The sequence below is a fragment of the Vanessa cardui genome, chromosome 19 (genome assembly GCF_905220365.1).
Source record: "Vanessa cardui chromosome 19, ilVanCard2.1, whole genome shotgun sequence".
Lineage (NCBI taxonomy): Eukaryota > Metazoa > Arthropoda > Insecta > Lepidoptera > Nymphalidae > Vanessa > Vanessa cardui.
The window spans coordinates 4,621,019-4,641,497 of record NC_061141.1 but is presented as its reverse complement, the minus strand read 5'-3'; the positions used below and the strand labels follow the sequence as shown (position 1 = coordinate 4,641,497).

General features: G+C 33.8%; 1 protein-coding gene across 1 annotated transcript in view; it reads left to right on the top strand.

Moving 5' to 3' along the window:
- LOC124537997 (neuropeptides capa receptor-like) overlaps positions 1-19,299 on the top strand; it is a 134,781-nt gene extending 115,482 nt beyond the window's left edge. Inside the window, exons 6-7 of the mRNA XM_047114999.1 lie at positions 11,565-11,748; positions 18,958-19,299. Of these exons, the coding sequence (XP_046970955.1) occupies positions 11,565-11,748; positions 18,958-19,234 (461 nt within the window). The 3' untranslated portion in view covers positions 19,235-19,299. The remainder of the gene's footprint in view (positions 1-11,564; positions 11,749-18,957) is intronic.
- Positions 19,300-20,479: the final 1,180 nt, after the last annotated feature.

The following is a 20,479-nucleotide window of genomic DNA, read 5'->3' as shown; positions in this document are numbered from 1 at the left end:
GTTCGTTACGTGTCACCTTTAAAATTCACTTCGGACCAAGGAATAAGTTACTCGAAGTCTATGTTTTCCCTTCCCTTTTAAATTACCCTGATTCCATTCAATTTAGATGAAGAGAAACGGTTGTGAATACCGCTACTCTTATTAAGACCGTCGATTCTGCGCCTAATAGGAACATCTCAGTAAATACGTTTGGCCATTGCAGTCATTTGATTTGGGCTTTGGAGACGCCTTGGCCTTGCCGATATTTTTAAGCGACTTCAAAAAAGGGGACAAGTGCGAGTTGAACTCGCGTGAAGAGGGTCCCGTATCATGTTTTTTTAAATCTGACCTGAAATTTGTTTGTGGTAACTAAAATATGTTCTCCCACACATTCCACCTGCAAATGTAAGTTGGTACGCACAATATTGAGTGATTTTCCATGTTATTTTAATATCATGGACTTCTTATAGGTTTTCCTATAATCTATAAGGAGAAAACTAATTTCTGTATTTTTTTCAAAATTTTAGGTTCAGTAGTTTCGGAGATAAGGGGGGGGGAGGGAATGGTCAATTTTCGTCTATTTTCTTGAATAACTTGGAAACTATTTATTTTAAAATTACAAAAAAATACATTTAAGATCTTCTCAACAAGACCTTTCATTTGATATGCCACACGATGCAATTTTCAGAATTGTTTTTTTTAATTTTCCCCTTCCCCCCCAAAAATGACCCCCCATATACAGATTTCATCTGCTCACGTCACACCTCTGTATTTGGGTTATAGGAATTGATATGTGTACCAAATTTCAACTTAATCGGTCTAATAGATTCGGAGATAATTGACTGTAAGCGACGGACGGCCAGACACTCGAGTGATCCTATAAGGGTTCCGTTTTTGTATTCAGACGTACGGAACCCTAAAAAAGGAGTGTTCTCAATACGACCGGTATATTTATTTATTTTTTTATGTTTCTCGCCGATTACTTCGCCATTTATGAACCGATTTTGATGATTTTTTTTAGTTAGAAAAAATATACTCCTGGAGTATATTATATATATATATTCCAGGAGTGTTTAAATCAAATTATTTTATTACTTTTTAGTTATCACTTTGAAGTCGTTGGTATTTTTTAAAAAAACATTTTATGTTCAAAGGCGTGGTCCAGTATATAGCAGTACCACCGGCGAAGAGAGCTTAAACTTCGTTTTGATAATCATATAATTAATCATATAAAAATACTAGCGACCCGCCCCGGCTTCGCACGGGTGAAATACTGATACTAAACATACTACAGAATTTGTTTGCTTACGACATCACATTATAAACTTCTACAATTATACGTTTTCGCATGTGTACCGTATATACATTCATGTCCACGTAGTAGAAAAATTACAAACAGACGACGACGTCCGCGTGGCGTGGGAAATTTGCAAAACGCAACGCAACATACACCCGATCAATTTCCAATATAAGCTGACCCCCAATTCATATCGACAACCATATCAGAAAGAGCTCAACTTAAGTTGGGCGTTTATATTTCCAAAACTTTGTATTATTTGCGTATAAAAAGTAGCCTAAGTTACGCCTTAGTACATTACCTACCCGCCAATGAAAGTCCTGTTCAAATCGGCCCAACCGTTCCAGAGATTACCCGGAACAAACAGACAGACAGACAGACAGACAGACAGACAGACAGACAAAAATTCTAAAAATGTGTGTTTTGGTATGTGTACCGTATATAAAGACAAATGCATGTAGCAGAAAGCGGTTATTTTAATATTACAAACAGACACACCGATTTTATTTATTTGTATGGATATAAAAGCGATATGTCTTACGTTGAACACAACGTAATCGCGATTCACGATTCCAGTATATCATATTGATTTAGTAAAAAAATTTGATTTTTCAAAAAAAATTCTGTCAACTTAACCATTCGTAGCAATAATATTTTTTTATTACGAAAACTGGTTTCTAATTTTAGATTTATATCGTTCTGTTTTTATGTAATTGTTATAAAAAACAAATAAAATCCTTCAAACTCTACAATTTTTGAATTTCTATAATCTAATTGAATATTATGAAAATGTAAGGCCTTGTGAATGATAAAAATGAATCACCTACGATACGAATTCACCTAGCATTATGAGTGTTTTCGAGGCTCGACCGCTATGAATATTAAATACACGTAAAATATTATCGAATTTTTCACATTTCTCTCGTATCCGTAGGCCATATTATAGACAAACGTCTTAAAAAACTATGTTACTTTATATTTTGTTGCCTACCTCATTGGTCTAGTGGCTATAAGGCTACAGAACCCGAGTTTTGGGTTCAAAGCCTAGGTCGGACCAATATAAAGTTATTGGTTTAAAAATTCTCAGTAATGTCCTGGAAATAGAGGCTTAATAAGGCTGCCCTCCTGTCTAGCCATTGGTCCAAGTACTGGTTGTACACTACCGAGCCGAGAGCTGATGGTCTTGCGTCCTTTCGGTCGTGTTTGCCGTCCCATCTAGTGTTGCCCAAATTCAGTCTTGGTCTTGCAGTCTTGATCTTGTTCTTGCGTTTTTGCAAGACCAAGACCAAGAACAAGACCGCATATTTTTAGCAAGACCAAGACTGACCGTGCAAGACTTGAGCAAGAACAAGACATAGCCTGCAAGACTCTTGCGTCTTGCAGCTAGGACTTAGCGCTATTTCACGGAGTAGTTAGGTGTAACAGTTCGGTGTATAGGTACGCTTAGGAATTCTATGAGACGCAAAATACTGTATCAAAGAATATGAAAAACTGGACCTATGCGCATTACGACTAATACCATAAACATACCTACATAGCGAATAAAAAAATATCCATTAAAATCAAACTGAGTGCAAGCATAGTTATGTTTTAATCATCGGCACTTTGATAATGCGGCATCAAAGGTTTTGTACTTACTTCTCAAAGAAATTTGCCGTTTTTCGGAAGTACAGGGCTACGATACACGCGCCGGCGGCTTAATTTGAAATCATATACAACAATCGTTGCCGCCGCGCCGAAATCACAACATTTGACACTATTTTATGGCCGCCACAGGGCGTAGGTATACTCATGCAAAATAATTTCGAATTTTAAGAGTACCTACAGGTGTTCCAAAGAATAAATAAGTTTCAGAGTGCTTAGAATGAAAATGAATACATTATAATGATCACGCAAGTAGTATTATGATTACGATAAAATGGTAAGGATAGGTAGTAGATGTTATAATAATTTATTCTAGTAAGTATATATTATAAAGTTATTGTAATTAATTTGTTTATTACATGTTTTAGCAAATGTAAGCTTATTTGCTAAGACATGTAAAAAACCAAATTGGAATGTGGAAGTAACTGTTTCTTAATTATAACATATTATTATTAAGAAACAGTTACTACCATGAATAAATTTTTATAAATAAAAAAAAACCGCCTTCAAAAATGAACTAAAAAGAAAAAAATAATCAGTTACATCCATATCCAATTTACGATTTTTTAATCACCTCTCAAAGTCGGTGCCAAAATTGCTAATATAGGTACATAATACATACATACAAACCTAAATCTATTTATTGTATAGATGACACCATTAGACAAACCTTACTATCGATACAAATTAAATGATTTCAATATAGGAATTTATTTACTTTGTTGGCACCGACTTCAAAAGGTGATTAAAAAATCGTAAATTGGATGTGGATGTAACTGATTATTTTTTTCTTTTTAGTTCATTTTTGAAGGCGGTTTTTTTTTATTTATAAAAATTTATTTACTGCTTTTCAGTGTTGTTTTGTTATTTATAATTACAATTGTAGTGTTTGTCATTCACTATATTATACTCAGTACATTTCGGCTTTCGACTCTAAACATAACTCAACGCCGTTTCAATACGATGTGGACTGCAACTCAAATTAAGCGTTACCTAAGTTACAATAGCCTAATGTTAACTGCTCATCGCCAATTAGACAATACCATTTTTCCCGATGCAATACCGTTAATCATTGAGGAGTTCTCCTGGTAGTCCACCATCAGCTAGACTTCATCATAGGCATGTTTACTAACATCAATTGCTTGAAGACTATCTTAAAGAAATAGAACTAAACCCGTAAAATAGTTACTTACTAATAGGTTCTGATTACCAGTTGTGGTCTTCATCATCAGTTCTACTTCATCAAATGTCACTTTTCGTAAGCATATGACCAAAGCACTTTAAATAAAACCGAAATCACTATAGGTGTGCCTATAAAATTTGAGGAGTTCCCTCGATTTCTCCAGGATCCCATCATCAGATCCTGATCTCCTGACAATGGGACCACGTGTAAAACATGCCCTTTCAAACAAAAAAAGAATTGTCAAAATCGGCCCAGCCATCTTCGAGTAATTCGGTAACATACATAAAAAATAAAAAAAAAGGCCCCGACGAATTGAGAAACTCCTCCTTTTTTTGAAGTCGGTTAAAAACGACATATAGGTCAGTTGATTTTTCAAATTTCTTATCAAATCTTCAGTAATTTATTAATCTGCTTGATCTTTACTATGGCTATGTTAATTCAAGCTCACAATGTTCCAATTCTAATAAGTTTTTTTTTATGATTTATAATAAACTTTAATAAATAGTAATAGACTAATAGGTTGCAAGACTTGCAAGACTCTTGCTGCAAGACCAAGACTGGGAGCGCAAGACCAAGACCAAGACCAAGACCAGGTGTATTGGCGCAAGACCAAGACCAAGACTGGCTAAGTCTCGTCTTGTTCTTGCATTTGGGCAACACTAGTCCCATCAGAGAAAGGGAATACAATAATATGTCCAACGGAGTTGGCTGGTCTCCCTTGAAATTCGCCGACGTAACCGTTATTTGTCGCAACGACGTGTATATGACACCGTAAGATTACAAATTTCGTTAGATTACAATCTAACGTAAATCTACAGTAAATTGTCGAAATATTGTGAACCGTGAAATATGATTTCAATTTATGGCATTATTTTTCGCTATATGTTAATCTATCGAAGTTCTGCTGTTAGACATATATATATGGAAATAATGACAGTTCTAAATTATACTTATTTCTATAAATCAACTTCAGTGTAATATTCGATTATATTGAATCCATTCTACTTAACGCTCTAATCCAAACTACTTCACATGATAGTTTCAATAGAATAGAATACACTTTTACAAAGAGTTACTAGACAAGTGAAGCAGACAAAGCTTATCTTAAGATGGAGTTACTTAAGCTCTTGACTTGGAAAAATCACAAAATAATATTGGTGTATTCTATGAGTTACTTAAACCTTTGTTTTGGACTACAACGCTTTTGTAGTTTTTTTTTTTAAATAAATATGAGACAACATCACATACATTACTCTGATCCCAATGTAAGTAGCTAAAGTACTTGTGTTATGGTAAATCAGAAGTAACGACGGTACCACAAACACCCACACCCAAGACAACAAAGAAAACTAATGATAATCTACATCGACTCGGCTGGGAATCGAACCCGGTACCTCGGATAGGCGTACCCATGAAAAGCGGTGTACATTCCACTCGACCACGGATATCGTCAATTTTTAATTTGTAAATAGTTTCGTAGGTGCATTATGTAATAATAGATAATTAATTTTATTTGAATTTATACAAAATACTATAAATGGTTATATTTTTTAAAGAACATAGATGAATAATATATACAATTGAATAATTTATTAGAATAATTGTAACAAAAATTTGTATGCAAAAAAAACATGACTAGAAAAAATTATAAATTATTTTAGAATAATAATAATCCCCTAATAGTAACCTTTTGAAAACTTGTTAGAAAAATTGACTAGCATTGCCTAAAACGAGAATTAAAATAAAATTATGAGACCTGTTCACACATTATATGTTACAAGAAATGGTAGCGTTTTGATAATGTTGTTTGAAATTTCAATTCAATTAAATTGACTTAAGAATATTTTGTTTTTAAGGTTTCACTTGGTGGTAGGGCTTTATGCAAGTCCGTCTGGGTAGGTACCACCCACTCATCAGTTATTCTACCGCAAATAACAGTACTCAGTATTGTTGTGTTCCGGTTTGAAGGGAGAGTGAGTCAGTACAAGGGACAAGGGACATAACATCTTAGTTCCCAAGGTTGGTGGCACATTGACGATGTAAGGAATAGTTAATATTTCATTTTACAGCGTCATTGCCTATAGGTGATGGTGACCACTTACTTAGGTGGCCCATATGCTTGTCCGCCAACCTATAACATAAAAAAAATAACATATAAAACGTATGTTTGCTTTATAAACAAGAAAATGCACTATTCTCCTTACCTGTCAAAACGATTAGAGTTTACGCTTCGTCGCCTTCGGAATTCAATGAATTTCATTATCCTAGAACTATCTGTATAATAAATATTTTAACCTACAACCGACGATACTGCACACGATCACGATGATTTTCACAATAATAAAATGTATCTGTATTTAAAATATATTTTTTTAAATTTCGAGATGGCCCAGTGGTTAGAACGTGTGCATCTTAACCGATGATTGAGGTTTCAAACACAGGCAAGCACCGCTAATTCATGTGCTTAATTTGTCTTTATAATTCATCTCGTGCTCAGCGGTGAAGGAAAACACCGTGAGGAAACCTGCATGTGACAAATTTCATAGAAATTCTGCCACATGTGTATTCCACCGACCCGCATTGGAACAGCGTGGTGGAATATGTTTCAAACCTTCTCCTCAAAGGAATAGGAGGCCTTTAGCTCAGCAGTGGGAATTTACAGGCTGTTGTTGTTGTTGTTTTTTTTTAATTTTCGGGGACCTTGATATGTTCTTGCGAAAACTAGCTACTATGGTTTAAAAAAAGAAAAAAAATTTGATTGTGAATATTAGCAAGGGTATATATATCTGCACGGTGTCATTAATTCTTATTCAACACATTTTAATTATTTCTGCTTGCGTCTTCGATTTTCAAATAAAAAAAAACTTATTACTGTTTCAAAATAAATTTTCAAATAATAAAAAAATTAGTTACATTTTATGCAACTAGGCAGTTTCTTTTAGTATTTCGGACTAGCAAGTGACTAAGTGGTTACCACCGCCCATAGACAATGGAAGAAATATTAACCATTCCTTACATCGCCAAAGCGCCACCATCCTTGGAAACTAAGATGTTATGTCCCTTGTGCCTGTATTTACGCTGTCACAACAATACTGAATACTGCTGTTTGGCATTACAATATTTGATGTGTGGTTGGTACCTACTCAAGCGGTACTGAACAAAGACCTACCACCATGTAACGTCATGTTTTTGATTTAAATATTGAGATATAATTTGGTTGCAAAAGATGAGCGTCTTTTTTCATCGAGTCAAACCTTCTTAGTGCTTTATTAATTTATTCCATTAAATTTTTGGATCTTTGGTATCGATACAATAGCTGAAGGTTTTAATTTGACTTACAATTATACGCTATTATTAGGAAATTGATTGAATCCAATTAACGTGAAGCTTATGTCTTTATAATCTGATGATGGAGTCTTTGATTTAAAAGGCTTCTATAAATTTGTCCACGACAATATCTACGTCATTTTTTTTTTAGACATAGGATGTTAACTGGAGACAACCCTAATAGGATATATACTATATATGTAGGTTTGTAGTTTGTTTGTCTGGTGGTAGACATAAAATAGAACTTTAATTCTAACAGTATTGAAGCTGCAAGCAATACGTTGATTACATTTTTTCTCCGCTAATTACTGTAAGCAGTGATGTACACTATATTTATTTTTTGGATCATCCGGCATAGAACCTATTTTAATAACGTACTGTCAACTTTAAATACTACTGTAACAAATTAAAGACATGAAGACTTTGACATATATAATATTCATAAGAAAAATACCCAGTCTTCGTTTCCTTGGCCGCTTAATTCGAGAGAACTATACATCAAGGCAAATTATTCCGACATAGTTCTTAGATTGACACATAATACCAGTAGAGATTATGTCCTCGTAGCTTATCCACTATATCAGGGACCAAGAGGCTCAAATTAATAATATAAGAAGAGCGAAATGTCATAGGCCCATCGGCAGATTTAAAGAGCGGGGAAGTTTAAGCCCAATTTTTTTTATCTTACAGAAATAATTATAATTATATATGTAATACACATAACGTCCGTAATCCGCATACTCGTAACTACATAGCGGGTTGCAAAAATTATCTAGTAACTATAATAACGGGAAAAAGCCGATGTAATGAGGACGATATAAGACAGATCATAAAGTTGCAATTTCAGAATAAATGTAATTAATATGATTGGGAAATAAACTAACGTTTTGAATTTCTAAAACAGTATGGGTCGCAAAAATTTAATAGCCTACAAGCGGCAAATATATAAATCTGCCACTGCATAGGCCTACATATATCGGTCATAGAGACTGTTCCTTGCAAGCCGAGAGCCTAAAGTAAATACAAAGGGACTAAGGGCCGTGCCCTAATTAAAATTATTACGGCTAATTATAAAAACGGAACTGAGGTACATGTTCTCTTTATATCAAATGCCTCAGGTACAACTTTGATTCACAATATCCACCAAAAGCATTATGAGGAACACAGCACATAAATAGAAAATATTTCCAATTATTAATACAGGTTTCTGTAGAAAATATTATCGTTTCAAATGTTCACTGGGTCAGTATTTTTTAGAAAAGACATAAATCTTGTTACTTTGAAATTCCTTTGATTACTGACTGTGGTCTCTTTTAAAATTATATTTAAGTCTGATTAAACATTTCCCTTTGAGTTTACAGAAGTTATTTCATTGAATGTTACAATTTTGTTTACCGACTTATTCAATAAATTTATTAATGTTTTGTTTTTGAATTCAATCTCACGATTGAACATCTGTATCTTAAGGATTATGAATCATAAGTAACTATGGCAAATATATTTTATCACATCAGAGAAAAGTTTATTATGTCACAACTCAGATGTAACATCGGCAAATTCAATAAAACCGATTACTGCCGATTTACAAAACCAATAGAAATAGCCCTCTATCGCGCCATTCGACACTATTCGTCGCTATAGATTCTCGCGTCAGTTCAATCCAAGAAAGCAAGTGCATGTAAATCGACGTCATATGATACAACAAGTTATTATGTTTGAATAAAGATCATATTTACATAAGAAATAAATATTGATAATTTGGGATAACGTACTAAATTCGGATGTGATCGGTTTTACGAATTTTGCCGATGCTACATCTAAGCTGAGTCGTTGATACATAAATGACAAAACCATTAGAGAACTTGGCTTTAAATAACTTAAAGAATTGTACACAGTAAAGTGACAATACATAACATTTAAAAAGAAAATAGAATACTATAATTTCTTCTTAAAATATACGTCAGTCGTACTATATTATTTTTTGAATAAATATTAATCATATTTGATTTGTGTATAGTGATAGTACATATAGTAATCCTATAAAAAGGTAAATTACGATAGTAAGTACTCCGATTAAAAATTCACTTATTTTATGTAGCTTACTGTAGATTGAACTAGACTGGCTCTCTCTTTCTTTCTTCCTCTATTTCTTTCTCGTTCTATATTTTTTTTTCACGAATAATGAAACACACACATTTTTAATAAAAAAATATGTCTTGCAATTCAATTATTCTCAAGCGTTGTTCATTTATTTCACTGTGTCTTTTATTTAATACATAATACATAACGAATCGTTTCAACCGGGTATCGTTAGAAACATATATTTTTTTGTTAAAGGTTATATCAACATTGCGTCGACGTATTTCATTTTATTAAAATGACTAAATAAACTAAACAATGAAACGGGACCATTAAAATATTTAAAACATTATAGGATGAATAAAATCGTAGTTTATAAATGATTGATGATTGATGTTTATAAATTTATAAAAATTTACTTGGTGGTAGGGCTTTGTGCAAGCCCGTCTGGGTAGGTACCACCCCCTCATCAGTTATTCTACCGCCAAATAACAGTACTCAATATTGTTGTGTTCCGGTTGGAAGGGTGAGTGAGACAGTGTAATTACAGGCACAAGGGACATAACATCTTAGTTCCCAAGGTTGGTGGCGCAGTGACGATGTAAGGAATTGTTAATATTTCCTTCAGCGCCATTGTCTATGGGCGGTAGTGACCACTTAGGTAGTCCAATTGCTCGTCCGCTAACCTATACCATATATACCTATAAAAAAGTACTTTAAACGTAAAAAATGAATGCGTACTAACATATTGATTATTGAGTCGAGCTGGTAAAAAGGCAAGAAGCGTTAGCAAAGCAACATTGTCCAAAATTCGGTCGATTTTTCGGATTAAAAATTGTCTCCTCAACATAATTGAATAGATGATTGATCTAAATCCAACGATTTAAACTGATTTTTGAAATCCTCACATAATACTTAAATACAATTAGCCGTAAAAAGAACTTTCAACTTTATTGTTTTAATATTAACGATCAAAATACCCCGCGTCAATATTTGACACGATATACTTTCCACTTCAAGAAAAAAACTTACCAATCTCTTTTCGGATTACAATTTACTAATATAAATGGGAACGTAACTCTGTCCGTTATCACGCTTCTGCTAAACCAATTCCAATGAAAATTGGTTTGATAAAGAAAATTGGCTACTTTTTTTAAATCATCTCTAGAAAGGGTATAATGGAGATGACGGTTTTAGGGTTAGGGGCAATGTTTTATAAATTCAATGCGAGTAGGGCCGCAGGTAGTTCTTAATAAGTTCCAAAATTTATAACACATTTAAACCTACTTTAAACTAACTTTATCGTACTATCAGTACCTATTTTTTTCTTTTTTCTTTCTTTTCTCTTTTTTTTTAAATTAGTTACATATTACAAATTGTGTCGTGCACGTTTTTACTTGATATTAGTGATTGTTACGAAGTCTGTGTTTTTCGCATTCATTTTAACTTTTTAGATAGCTAAGTACATTTGAGATAGATAAAATTATAGACATGATATGCTGACAAGAATTCTTTCTTCACTTAATCTTTTTGGTCCATGTAGAATACTTGTACGATTTTGTGACATGTACGATTTGGTACGGTTTGTAATCACTAAAACTGAAGGCAAAAAATAAATAAGCGCAATAAAAAAAAGGTATAGAAACGTTATGAAACGAAACTAATGTTGTTCATTCATATAATATTTATTTTTCAATAAAGTTTATCGATTGCAAAGGTATTAGATTGCTCTAATACCTTTGTAAAGTCACTTATGTGTATTCACGCTTTAATCTGTTCTATTTATTTTTATTTATTTATTTATTTAGGTTTATCAACAGTTGTTACAATATAAAACTTACTATAGGTACAATTAAAATAAACAAAATATCAAACGCAATTGTACAACTAATTATAGATAAACACTGCATGCTTATTTAAAAACTTATAGACTATGTGCTTAAAATACTTAAAATCAGTTAGACTATGTAAAATATAAATCTAATGTAAAACAATAAAGAGAAAAAAAAATAAAGGGAAAAAAACTTATCTCTAACTTGTCATTTTCTGTAACAGTGGCAGTAGTGATAGCGTTCTTCGTGTGCTGGACCCCTTTCCACGTCCAACGCCTGTTCTTCATCTACGGCTACGACCACCCTCAGTTCCACGTGATCAACGAGCACCTCTTCAACGTCGCTGGTGCCTTGTACTACGTGTCGGCGACCGTCAATCCGATTCTTTATAATGTTATGAGCGCTCGGTAAAGTATAAACCTTTATATATTATGGAAATATGGTTAGGTATATTTAGATAAATTGTCAGTGAAATGGTTCAACGATTTGGCTTGATATAGCAATCTGAAAGTTCTTGATAAAATAAATAAATTAGTTATCGTTTTACAAGACAAATTATACAATTAATTAGATGTGATACAGGAATATTAGGTACTAATACATTTAAATGAGTCGAATTGAAGAGGAATGAAATAGGTATTACTATTATGCAATTTTGGAAAAAACAGTAAGTTAGCAGTAAAACTATGTAAGTGTTTATCTTATAATATTCGTCTGCTATAATTAACGTTAATTAAAATGACGTATCGTGTCCGAGTGAGGACGCTAATCTGTTTAATTTAACTGCATATTTTTAGCTGTGACATATAAAATGTTTTCGATAACATCATATTTTTCCTTCCTACAATTACATTCGTAGTATCAAATCGATAAAAAAATATTAAACGGATACAAACTAGGCGTGACCCAGTTTGCAGGATCTAAATAGTCCTTATTTACATTTACAGGGCGGAAAAAGTTATAGCTTTTATTTGTATCTAGTTGTTTGAAGGCGGCGGAAGTTCAGCAACTGCGTGGAACTGATTTAGCCACATTTAACTCCTTTACCGGAGCCGTGTTCAATAAATCGAATTACTCTCTAATCTGTTTGAGGATTGTCTGTTTATGGGTCACTTATGAGTCTCATTTACATTTCGAATGGATATTAGACACAGGCTTTGTGCTTTACCAATATTACTTTTTTATATGAATATAATATCAGGCAATTTTCTGTAATACGCTTTTACATTTTTAGGAAAAACTGCTAGGTCTCTCTAGGGTCTGGGCCTTCAAAATTTTGTATTGAGTTTACCGTGTCATGTAGGGGATCGTATGAAAGGGCTTCGGTGGCACAAGCTTAAATAGAATTTTTATTATGATAGTTTCTATGATGAAAAACGCTGTTTTCTTTTTTAATTTAGAGATAGATAATATGTTAAAATATTATTTTATGTAATATGTACCTTCAATTTTGAACGGATCCCTCGGTGGGCTTTCTTTTTATTTTTGCTGGTAAATTTAATTATAATTTCAATAACTTTGTTTTAGTTCGTTTTTTGATATATTTTTTTATTTGAAAATGTTGATGTATTCATAAATTTACGTCAATACGTTCGTATTTCAAATTCACAATTCCCACAATGTGACAGTCATATCATCAGTCATAACAAAAGTCTCTCTTTCACCCTTGTAATTTTGGGCACTAAATAAGACAATGACGTCATGTCATAGGTATTTAAATATTGTACTTTTAGAGCAAAGATAACTAACTATTAATGTAATCAGAAAAAAAACATGACTGAATGATATTAAATGCGAAAGTATCTTAAATTATATAAAATATATCAATAATGATTATCAAATCTGAAGAAATCCTTTAAATCACGGCACCTTTTTAATCGTCTGCACGTTGCAAAATTTAATAATTTTAAGTAAAAATTTAATTTCTAAGTAAAATGTTTTTTGGCAACTATTTTTTAATCAGCGAGTACGACGTAAAATACTCATTCATACAAATAATATATCGACGCCGCAGAACACCTGTCGTAAATCAGAATCATGCAATAAATTATTTATGGACAGTAATCAACTACGATTAGAATTGTCAGTCCTCCTAAAAACCTAATTATTTAAAGAAAATCTTTTATAATGACTATATTGTCACAACTAATATTTATTAAATGAACTATACCTGTAAGAACTGTTATTTGGCACTTTACAAAACTATGAATGATCATCATCATCATCATCATCAGCCTGTTGTTGTCCACTGCTGGATATAGGCCTCTCCAAGCGCACGCCACTGTGGTCTTTCTCCGGCTACTCGCTTCCAGCTCCTGCCTGCCGCCTTGCGTATATCGTCACTCCACCGTGCCTGAAGACGTCCTAAACTACGTTTGCCAAGACGCGGTCTCCACTCTAGAACACGTTTTCCCCAACGTTTGTCTGTTCTACGACAAATATGACCAGCCCACTGCCACTTCAGCTTACTAATCCGGTGGGCTATGTCGATGACTTTGGTTCTTTGACGGATCACCTCATTTCTGATGCGATCCATCCATCCACTATAGCGCGCTGAGCGACTTTAAACTGGTGGACTAGCCTTGTCATGAGTGTGCACGTTTCGGCTCCGTATGTCATGACGGGTAGGACGCACTGGTTAAAGACTTTCGTCTTAAGGCACTGCGGGATTGACGATGTAAAGATCCGACGTAACTTCCCAAACGCTGCCCAACCCAGCTGAATTCTTCTATTCACCTCGTCCTCAAGGTTGTTTCTACCTAATCGTCGAGGTAGACATATTTTTGAACAACTTCGAGGACGGTGCCGTGTATCGCAGTCGGATCCGGTAGAACATGTTCATTGAACATGGTTTTACCCAAGTTCATCCGTAGGCCGATAAGCATAGAAGAATCAGCCAGCTCGTTCAGCATTTGTTGTAGGTCCTGCAGCGTTTCTGCCACGATGACTATGTCGTCTGCGAATCTCAAGTGAGAGATGTATTCGCCATTGATGTTGATACCACGTCCTTTCCAGTTCAGCGTCTTGAACATATCCTCCATTGCATTAGTGAACAATTTGGGGGAAATAACGTCCCCTTGTCTCACTCCTCGATGCAATGGTATGGGATTTCTTTGCTGATTCTGTACTCGGACGGACATAGTGGCAGCTCCATAGAGACATCTCATCACTTGGATGTATCGCCAATCAACTTGGCAACGCTGCAGGGACTCCAGAACAGCCCAGATTTCTCATAGTCCACGAATGCGAGACACAGGGGCCGATTATTCTCTTGGGACTTCTGTATAATCTGCCGCACTGCGTGGATGTGTTCTATGGTGCCGTATCCGGTCCGAAAGCCGGCCTGTTCCGGGGGTTGGAATTCGTCGAATCTTCGCGCAAGACGGTTCGTGATCACTCTTGAAAACAGCTTATAGACGTGACTCAGTAGGGATATGGGACGATAGTTCTTCAGCAGGGTTTTGTCCCCCTTTTTGAAGAACAGGACGACCACAATCCTACTCCACGCCTCTGGAGTTCTCCCTTCGAAGAGGACAGAGTTAAAAAGCTTCTGGAGTTCTCTGAATACCGGTTTACCTCCTGCTTTTAATAACTCCGTGGTAAGGACGTCCTCTCCAGGGGCTTTTCCATTTTTAAGCTGTTTAAGAGCAATCTCGATTTGGCCAATACTGACTTCGGTCAGGTCTTCGGAGAAATGGCGTCTTAATGTAGCTCTAGAATCCTCATTTTCGGGATCAGGTCGAGACGTATGCGATGCGTATAACCGGCCGTAGAAGTCCTCTACTTCTGAAAGTACTGCCGGCTTAGAAGAAACGACTTCTCCACTTGCTGTGGTCAACTTCGCCAGGTGGCTCCTTCCAAGAGATTGTACGAACACCTTAGACCCTCGATTGTGCTCAATCGCTCTTGCGATTGCAAGAGTATTGGAGCACCGGAGGTCGTGTCGTACGCGCCTGCTGATCTCTTGGTTTAATTGCCGATTCTCTGACGAAGTGACAGGTGGGTTTTCGCGTCGTTTCTTCATGAGCCCTAAAGTCTTTTCCGATAGGTTGGACTTCCTGCCCTTACGCTGCATGCCATAATATCTCGTGCCTTCTTCCCTGAGAATTCGAACTATGTTTTCGAGGTTCTGGAGGAGCCGGTGTCAGCCACGGTGCCCTTGAGCCAACAATCAAAAGAAAGAAGCGATACGAGCCCCTTGATTGATCCAGTAATCCAGTATATTATTGTATAAAAGGTAATTTGTAAAAAACATATTTGTTAAAGTATTCTCGTATTGTTTTTTGATAGATATATTGTAGGGTTTTCTTGGCTGACACCGACTCCAAATATAGCAATAATTATAACTACATTATATAATCGTAAATCGACGTTTAAGTAGTCTAATACTTTTCATTTCATTTTACTTAGTAGGACTCTAAAAAATATGTTGAATACGCAATTATTTTTATTACTTTTTAGCGCATATTCATCGTTTTGAAATAGCGTTTCGTTTGAAGTCGGTTTTTCTTTTTGTTAAAATTTTTATTTATTTTTTATTTTGAGTGAAGCTGATGTTGACTAACTATTTTTTCTTAATATGGATAGATTAAGCGTTCCGTTTATATGAGTCAGAAACTACTTGGAGGACAATTTCAAAGGAAACTTGCGAATAAAGCAAAAATAGATTTTCGAAAATGCGCTTTAATACGTCATGCGGCATAAACTACAAGGATGACTCGAAAAAGCTGTAATCGACCTTAGCAAAAAAAACTTTAAAAAAGAGCTGATATACATATGTCGTACATCATATGACATCACATCACATACACATAATTTGATTAAAGACAGTAAGAAAGTTCATTTTACTTAGGAGGACTCTAAAAAATATGTTGAATACGCAATTATTTTTATTACTTTTTAGTGCATATTCATTTGTTCTAAAGTAGTGTTTTGTTTGAAGTCGGTTTTTCTTTTTGTTAAAATTTTTATTTATTTTTTGATTTTAAGTGAAGCTTGTGAATTTGACTAACTAATTTTTCTTAATATGGATAGATTAAGCGTTCCCTTTATATGAGTCATAAACTACTTCGAGGACAATTTAAGGGAAACTTAACAAAAATAGACTTTCGAAAATGCGACTTTAATACGTATTGCGGCATAAACTACAAGGATCCCTCGAAAGAGCTGTAATCGACCTCAGCAAAAAAAATTTTAAAAAGAGCTAATATATGTCGTACATCATATTACATTACATCACATACACAAAATTTGATTAAAGATAGTAAGAAATTCTGCCCCATATCGCACCCTAACTGTGAGCCGTTTAGGAGTTCCATCACTACATAGTATAAAACAAAGTCGGTTTCTCTGTCCCTATATCTTTAAATCTACGCAACGGATTTTGATGCGGTTTTTTTTAATAGATAGTGTGATTCCAGAGGAAAGTTAGTATATATAATACATGACCAATATAGTAAAGAAACACTGATAATTTTAGAAGTTTGCGATGTGATGTCGTAAATAAACAAATTCTGTAGTATATTTAGTATCAGTATTGCACCCGTGCGAAGCCGGGCTGGGTAGCTAGTTGATTATAATATTCGACTATGATAATTACATTAACATTACCGCATTACGGAAGGTGACTCAAATATCCAAATAACATAAAAATAAAAGATTCGACCGAGTATCGCTAACGTGCTCCTCAGAATTGTTCCGTTCCCTTCCGTTCCGTTACTTTGCCATGGATCCTGTGCTCAAAACCTTACCAAACTTTCACCAAATTATCCTTGAAGTATATATTTTATAATAAAAAAAGAATTATCAAAATTGGTTAACGTGATTTTCAGTTATTCACCTATTTGTCGCGCATATACATAATGCAAATTTAAGACTTATGTCGTTTTCATACGGATACCAGCATCGGAAAAAAATTAAAAAAAAATGGGACCCCACGGGAAGCACTACCTTTCAAACAAAAAAAAATTATCAAAATCGGTCCACCCAGTGAAAAGTTATGAGGTAACAAACATAAAAAAAAAAAAAAAAAAAAAAAATAATACAGACGAATTGATAACCTCCTCCTTTTTGAAGTCGGTTGAAAAGACATCTTATCAATTTAACATATTTAAGCTTTTTTTATATAAGAACTTACCTTTTCCTACTCTAAAAGAAATATAATTTGAAGGACGATATTCAAGTATTTGATTTGATTAAGTATTTTTGTATGACTTAAATAAGAATTTCAGTCCTTTTCGCCTTCCTGCCTCTTCCACGTGAAAATTGAATTTTTGTAATCAGTAAGTAGTATCCGATAATGTTACCGTATTCAAATATATATTTTAAATAATTTCAAAGCAAGTAATAATTTTCATTTAAATAAGTATTTTCATTTAATAATTTGTGTTTATAATTCATCTCGTGCACGGCGGTGAAGGAAGACATCGTGAGGAAACCTGCATGTGTCTAATTTCATCGTAATTCTGCCACATGTGCATTCCACCAACCCGCACTGGAACAGCGTCATGGAATATGTTCCAAACCATCTTCTTAATGGGAGAGGAGGCCTTAGCCCAACAGTGGGTAATTTACAGGCTGTTACTTTACTTTACAAATTTGATTATAAAATTATCAATTATCATGCCATCATATAAATCTCATAAAAACACTGTTGATATCTGAGTGTCATTTAAGTACGTTGCGTATTTTTATATTCGAGATATAACTTTTCTTTATAATAGGTATTGTATATTCTATATAAATAAATTATACGAAACAGATGGTTGAAGAGTTCTTCAATTAATATGAATATTGTGCTCAAAGTCTCCTCTCACACATATTTAATTGTCGACAGAGATCACACGTAAGAAATATAATGAATAAAAAAAAATGAAAAAAGTATATTAAAAAGAAGCTCATTTATTTGTATTATTTATTTATTTTTTGAAGCGATGATCAACTGTAAATGATGTAAGGTGTATATAGTTATTCGATAACAATAGGCTATTTGACAATGCGAAAAATTAATTGTGAATTATTGTAATCAGTGTATATTATGGGCTTAAAAATGGTTATTTACTAACGAAAGTTGAAAACAATACTTAATTTATTCAAAAATCCATAAATAAAAATGCATTTTTTCAAACGTTTGTCACGTGACACAAAACGCTCCTGATTGGCCGGGCTTATGATGAAGTCAATTTCTTGTAAACTTTGCTTTTCTACAATATGTACCACAGATTAAAAAACAGGAAAGTGACGTCACCGATCCCATTGCAGCGCCATATTGTCCAAGTAGCGTTTTTGTCCGCTATTTAAATATGGAATTTTTAATATGATATTTTTCGGCAAATATGTACTAGAAATAATAAACACATTTTTAATGGGTTCCTTAACTTCTACTAAATAATATAAAATTGATTTTAAAAACCAGTCAAACAGCCTATTACCGAAATAAAAGGTTTTGATGCTACTTAGTAATAAAGGTACATTACGTATATACACGCTTAAAACTATTTATTTCTTTGTTTCTTCTTATATACAGACCTTCTACTTTCTCACCTAATCATACTATACGTCAATTCTATTGGGTTCTGTTTATCTTTATTATTAATAAAAAATATTATTTTCCACAGATACAGAATGGCATTCCACGAGACACTTCTATGCAAGCATGGCGCGGATCGCAACAGTTTCGAATATTCACGCCGTGAAACAACTATGTCTACATACGTCAAGCCTAAGTCCAGTTTCTATCAGGAACCTAGGATCCCATCAAGCAAAGTGGACTTTGTGAAGGACGACTCACCGTTTTGTATCGAAACAAAGATTGACGAGAAAACAATTTTCTATTTTCCAAACGGTGACAACAAAAATATACAAGACGATAATCGTACTGAAGAAATTCAGTAAATTTTTTTTAATACATTTATTTTCTATGATTGCAGTCTGAAATCGCGTAGCGCGTTTTCCTAACATTATTTCAATGTTATTTATAGGTATTTCGTTCTCTCTTAAAATATTACGATAGTCAATGTTCCATTGTTACTTTTTGGCTTGTATAAATATAACATAATATTTTACTAAAGAACGTTTGTTTTTTTTTTCACTTCCAATGTTATACCAGAATATATGTTCTACTGATATGTTTGTTAAAAATTAAATTATAATTGTGTAAATATGTACGAGTAATAAGGTTCAACTACGTAGACCCTTCATTGTAGAATCCACAAATATTTGGATTTTGTTGTTTCATAAATGTACGTTAATTATTTGTAAATATGAGTATGTGAATGTTTTATACAAATATTAAAATGCAAGAAATTTAAAACATTAGTGTCTAATGTTATAATTGTTGACAGCAAATATGTAATGATTGTTACCTACCACGAATTTCTCACAAGCATAATAAATATTAATATCAGTAATGGCGGTACTTCACTTGAGGTAGCTTGTTCGTGTATTATTGTTGTATTATTCAGCCTAATTTATTGAGCATTTATTTGATTACATTTGCAAAAATAAGACATTAGCCCAAACCAAAAAAGGCGTTTTCGTTCTATTTTTGGGTTTTTTGGTTATTCATGATTCATTGGAAACAAATATTTGAGTTGACGTTTAACAGACATTTCAATTAGAAGCATTGCGCTCTTTTTAATTATTATTTATTGTGTTTTTTATTTAAGTAAAGTAAAAAGCCGTTCGTTTTAAGCTATTTTTTGTAAGAGAGGTATTTTTAATTTAAATTAAAGAGCAGAATTAAGTATTACAAATTAACAGTAGTTAATCTTCTCGCTAAAGAAACGGTTACGGTTACACAATTTGATTACAAGACAATATAGTCCAGGAATTTTAGCATCGAAAATCGGTCCGCTCTGCATAAAATCCTTCTACGTGATTTTTCCATTGGATTATGTCGGAGGGTGCCCCCCAAATATATCGGAAAATATCAACAATAGGGGGAAAAGTTTTGTATAAAAAAGGTGGGAAATTTTGTTCTCTACAAAAAAGATTTCTTCGGTTTTTAACGTAAAACTTACCGTTTATGTATGCAAAATAACGTTTTCCAAGATGGCGGCTAACGCTCTCGCGGTTTCGGGCGACAGAAACTCGGTTTTATACTTGGGGGGCAGCCTCCGACATAATACAATCGAATAA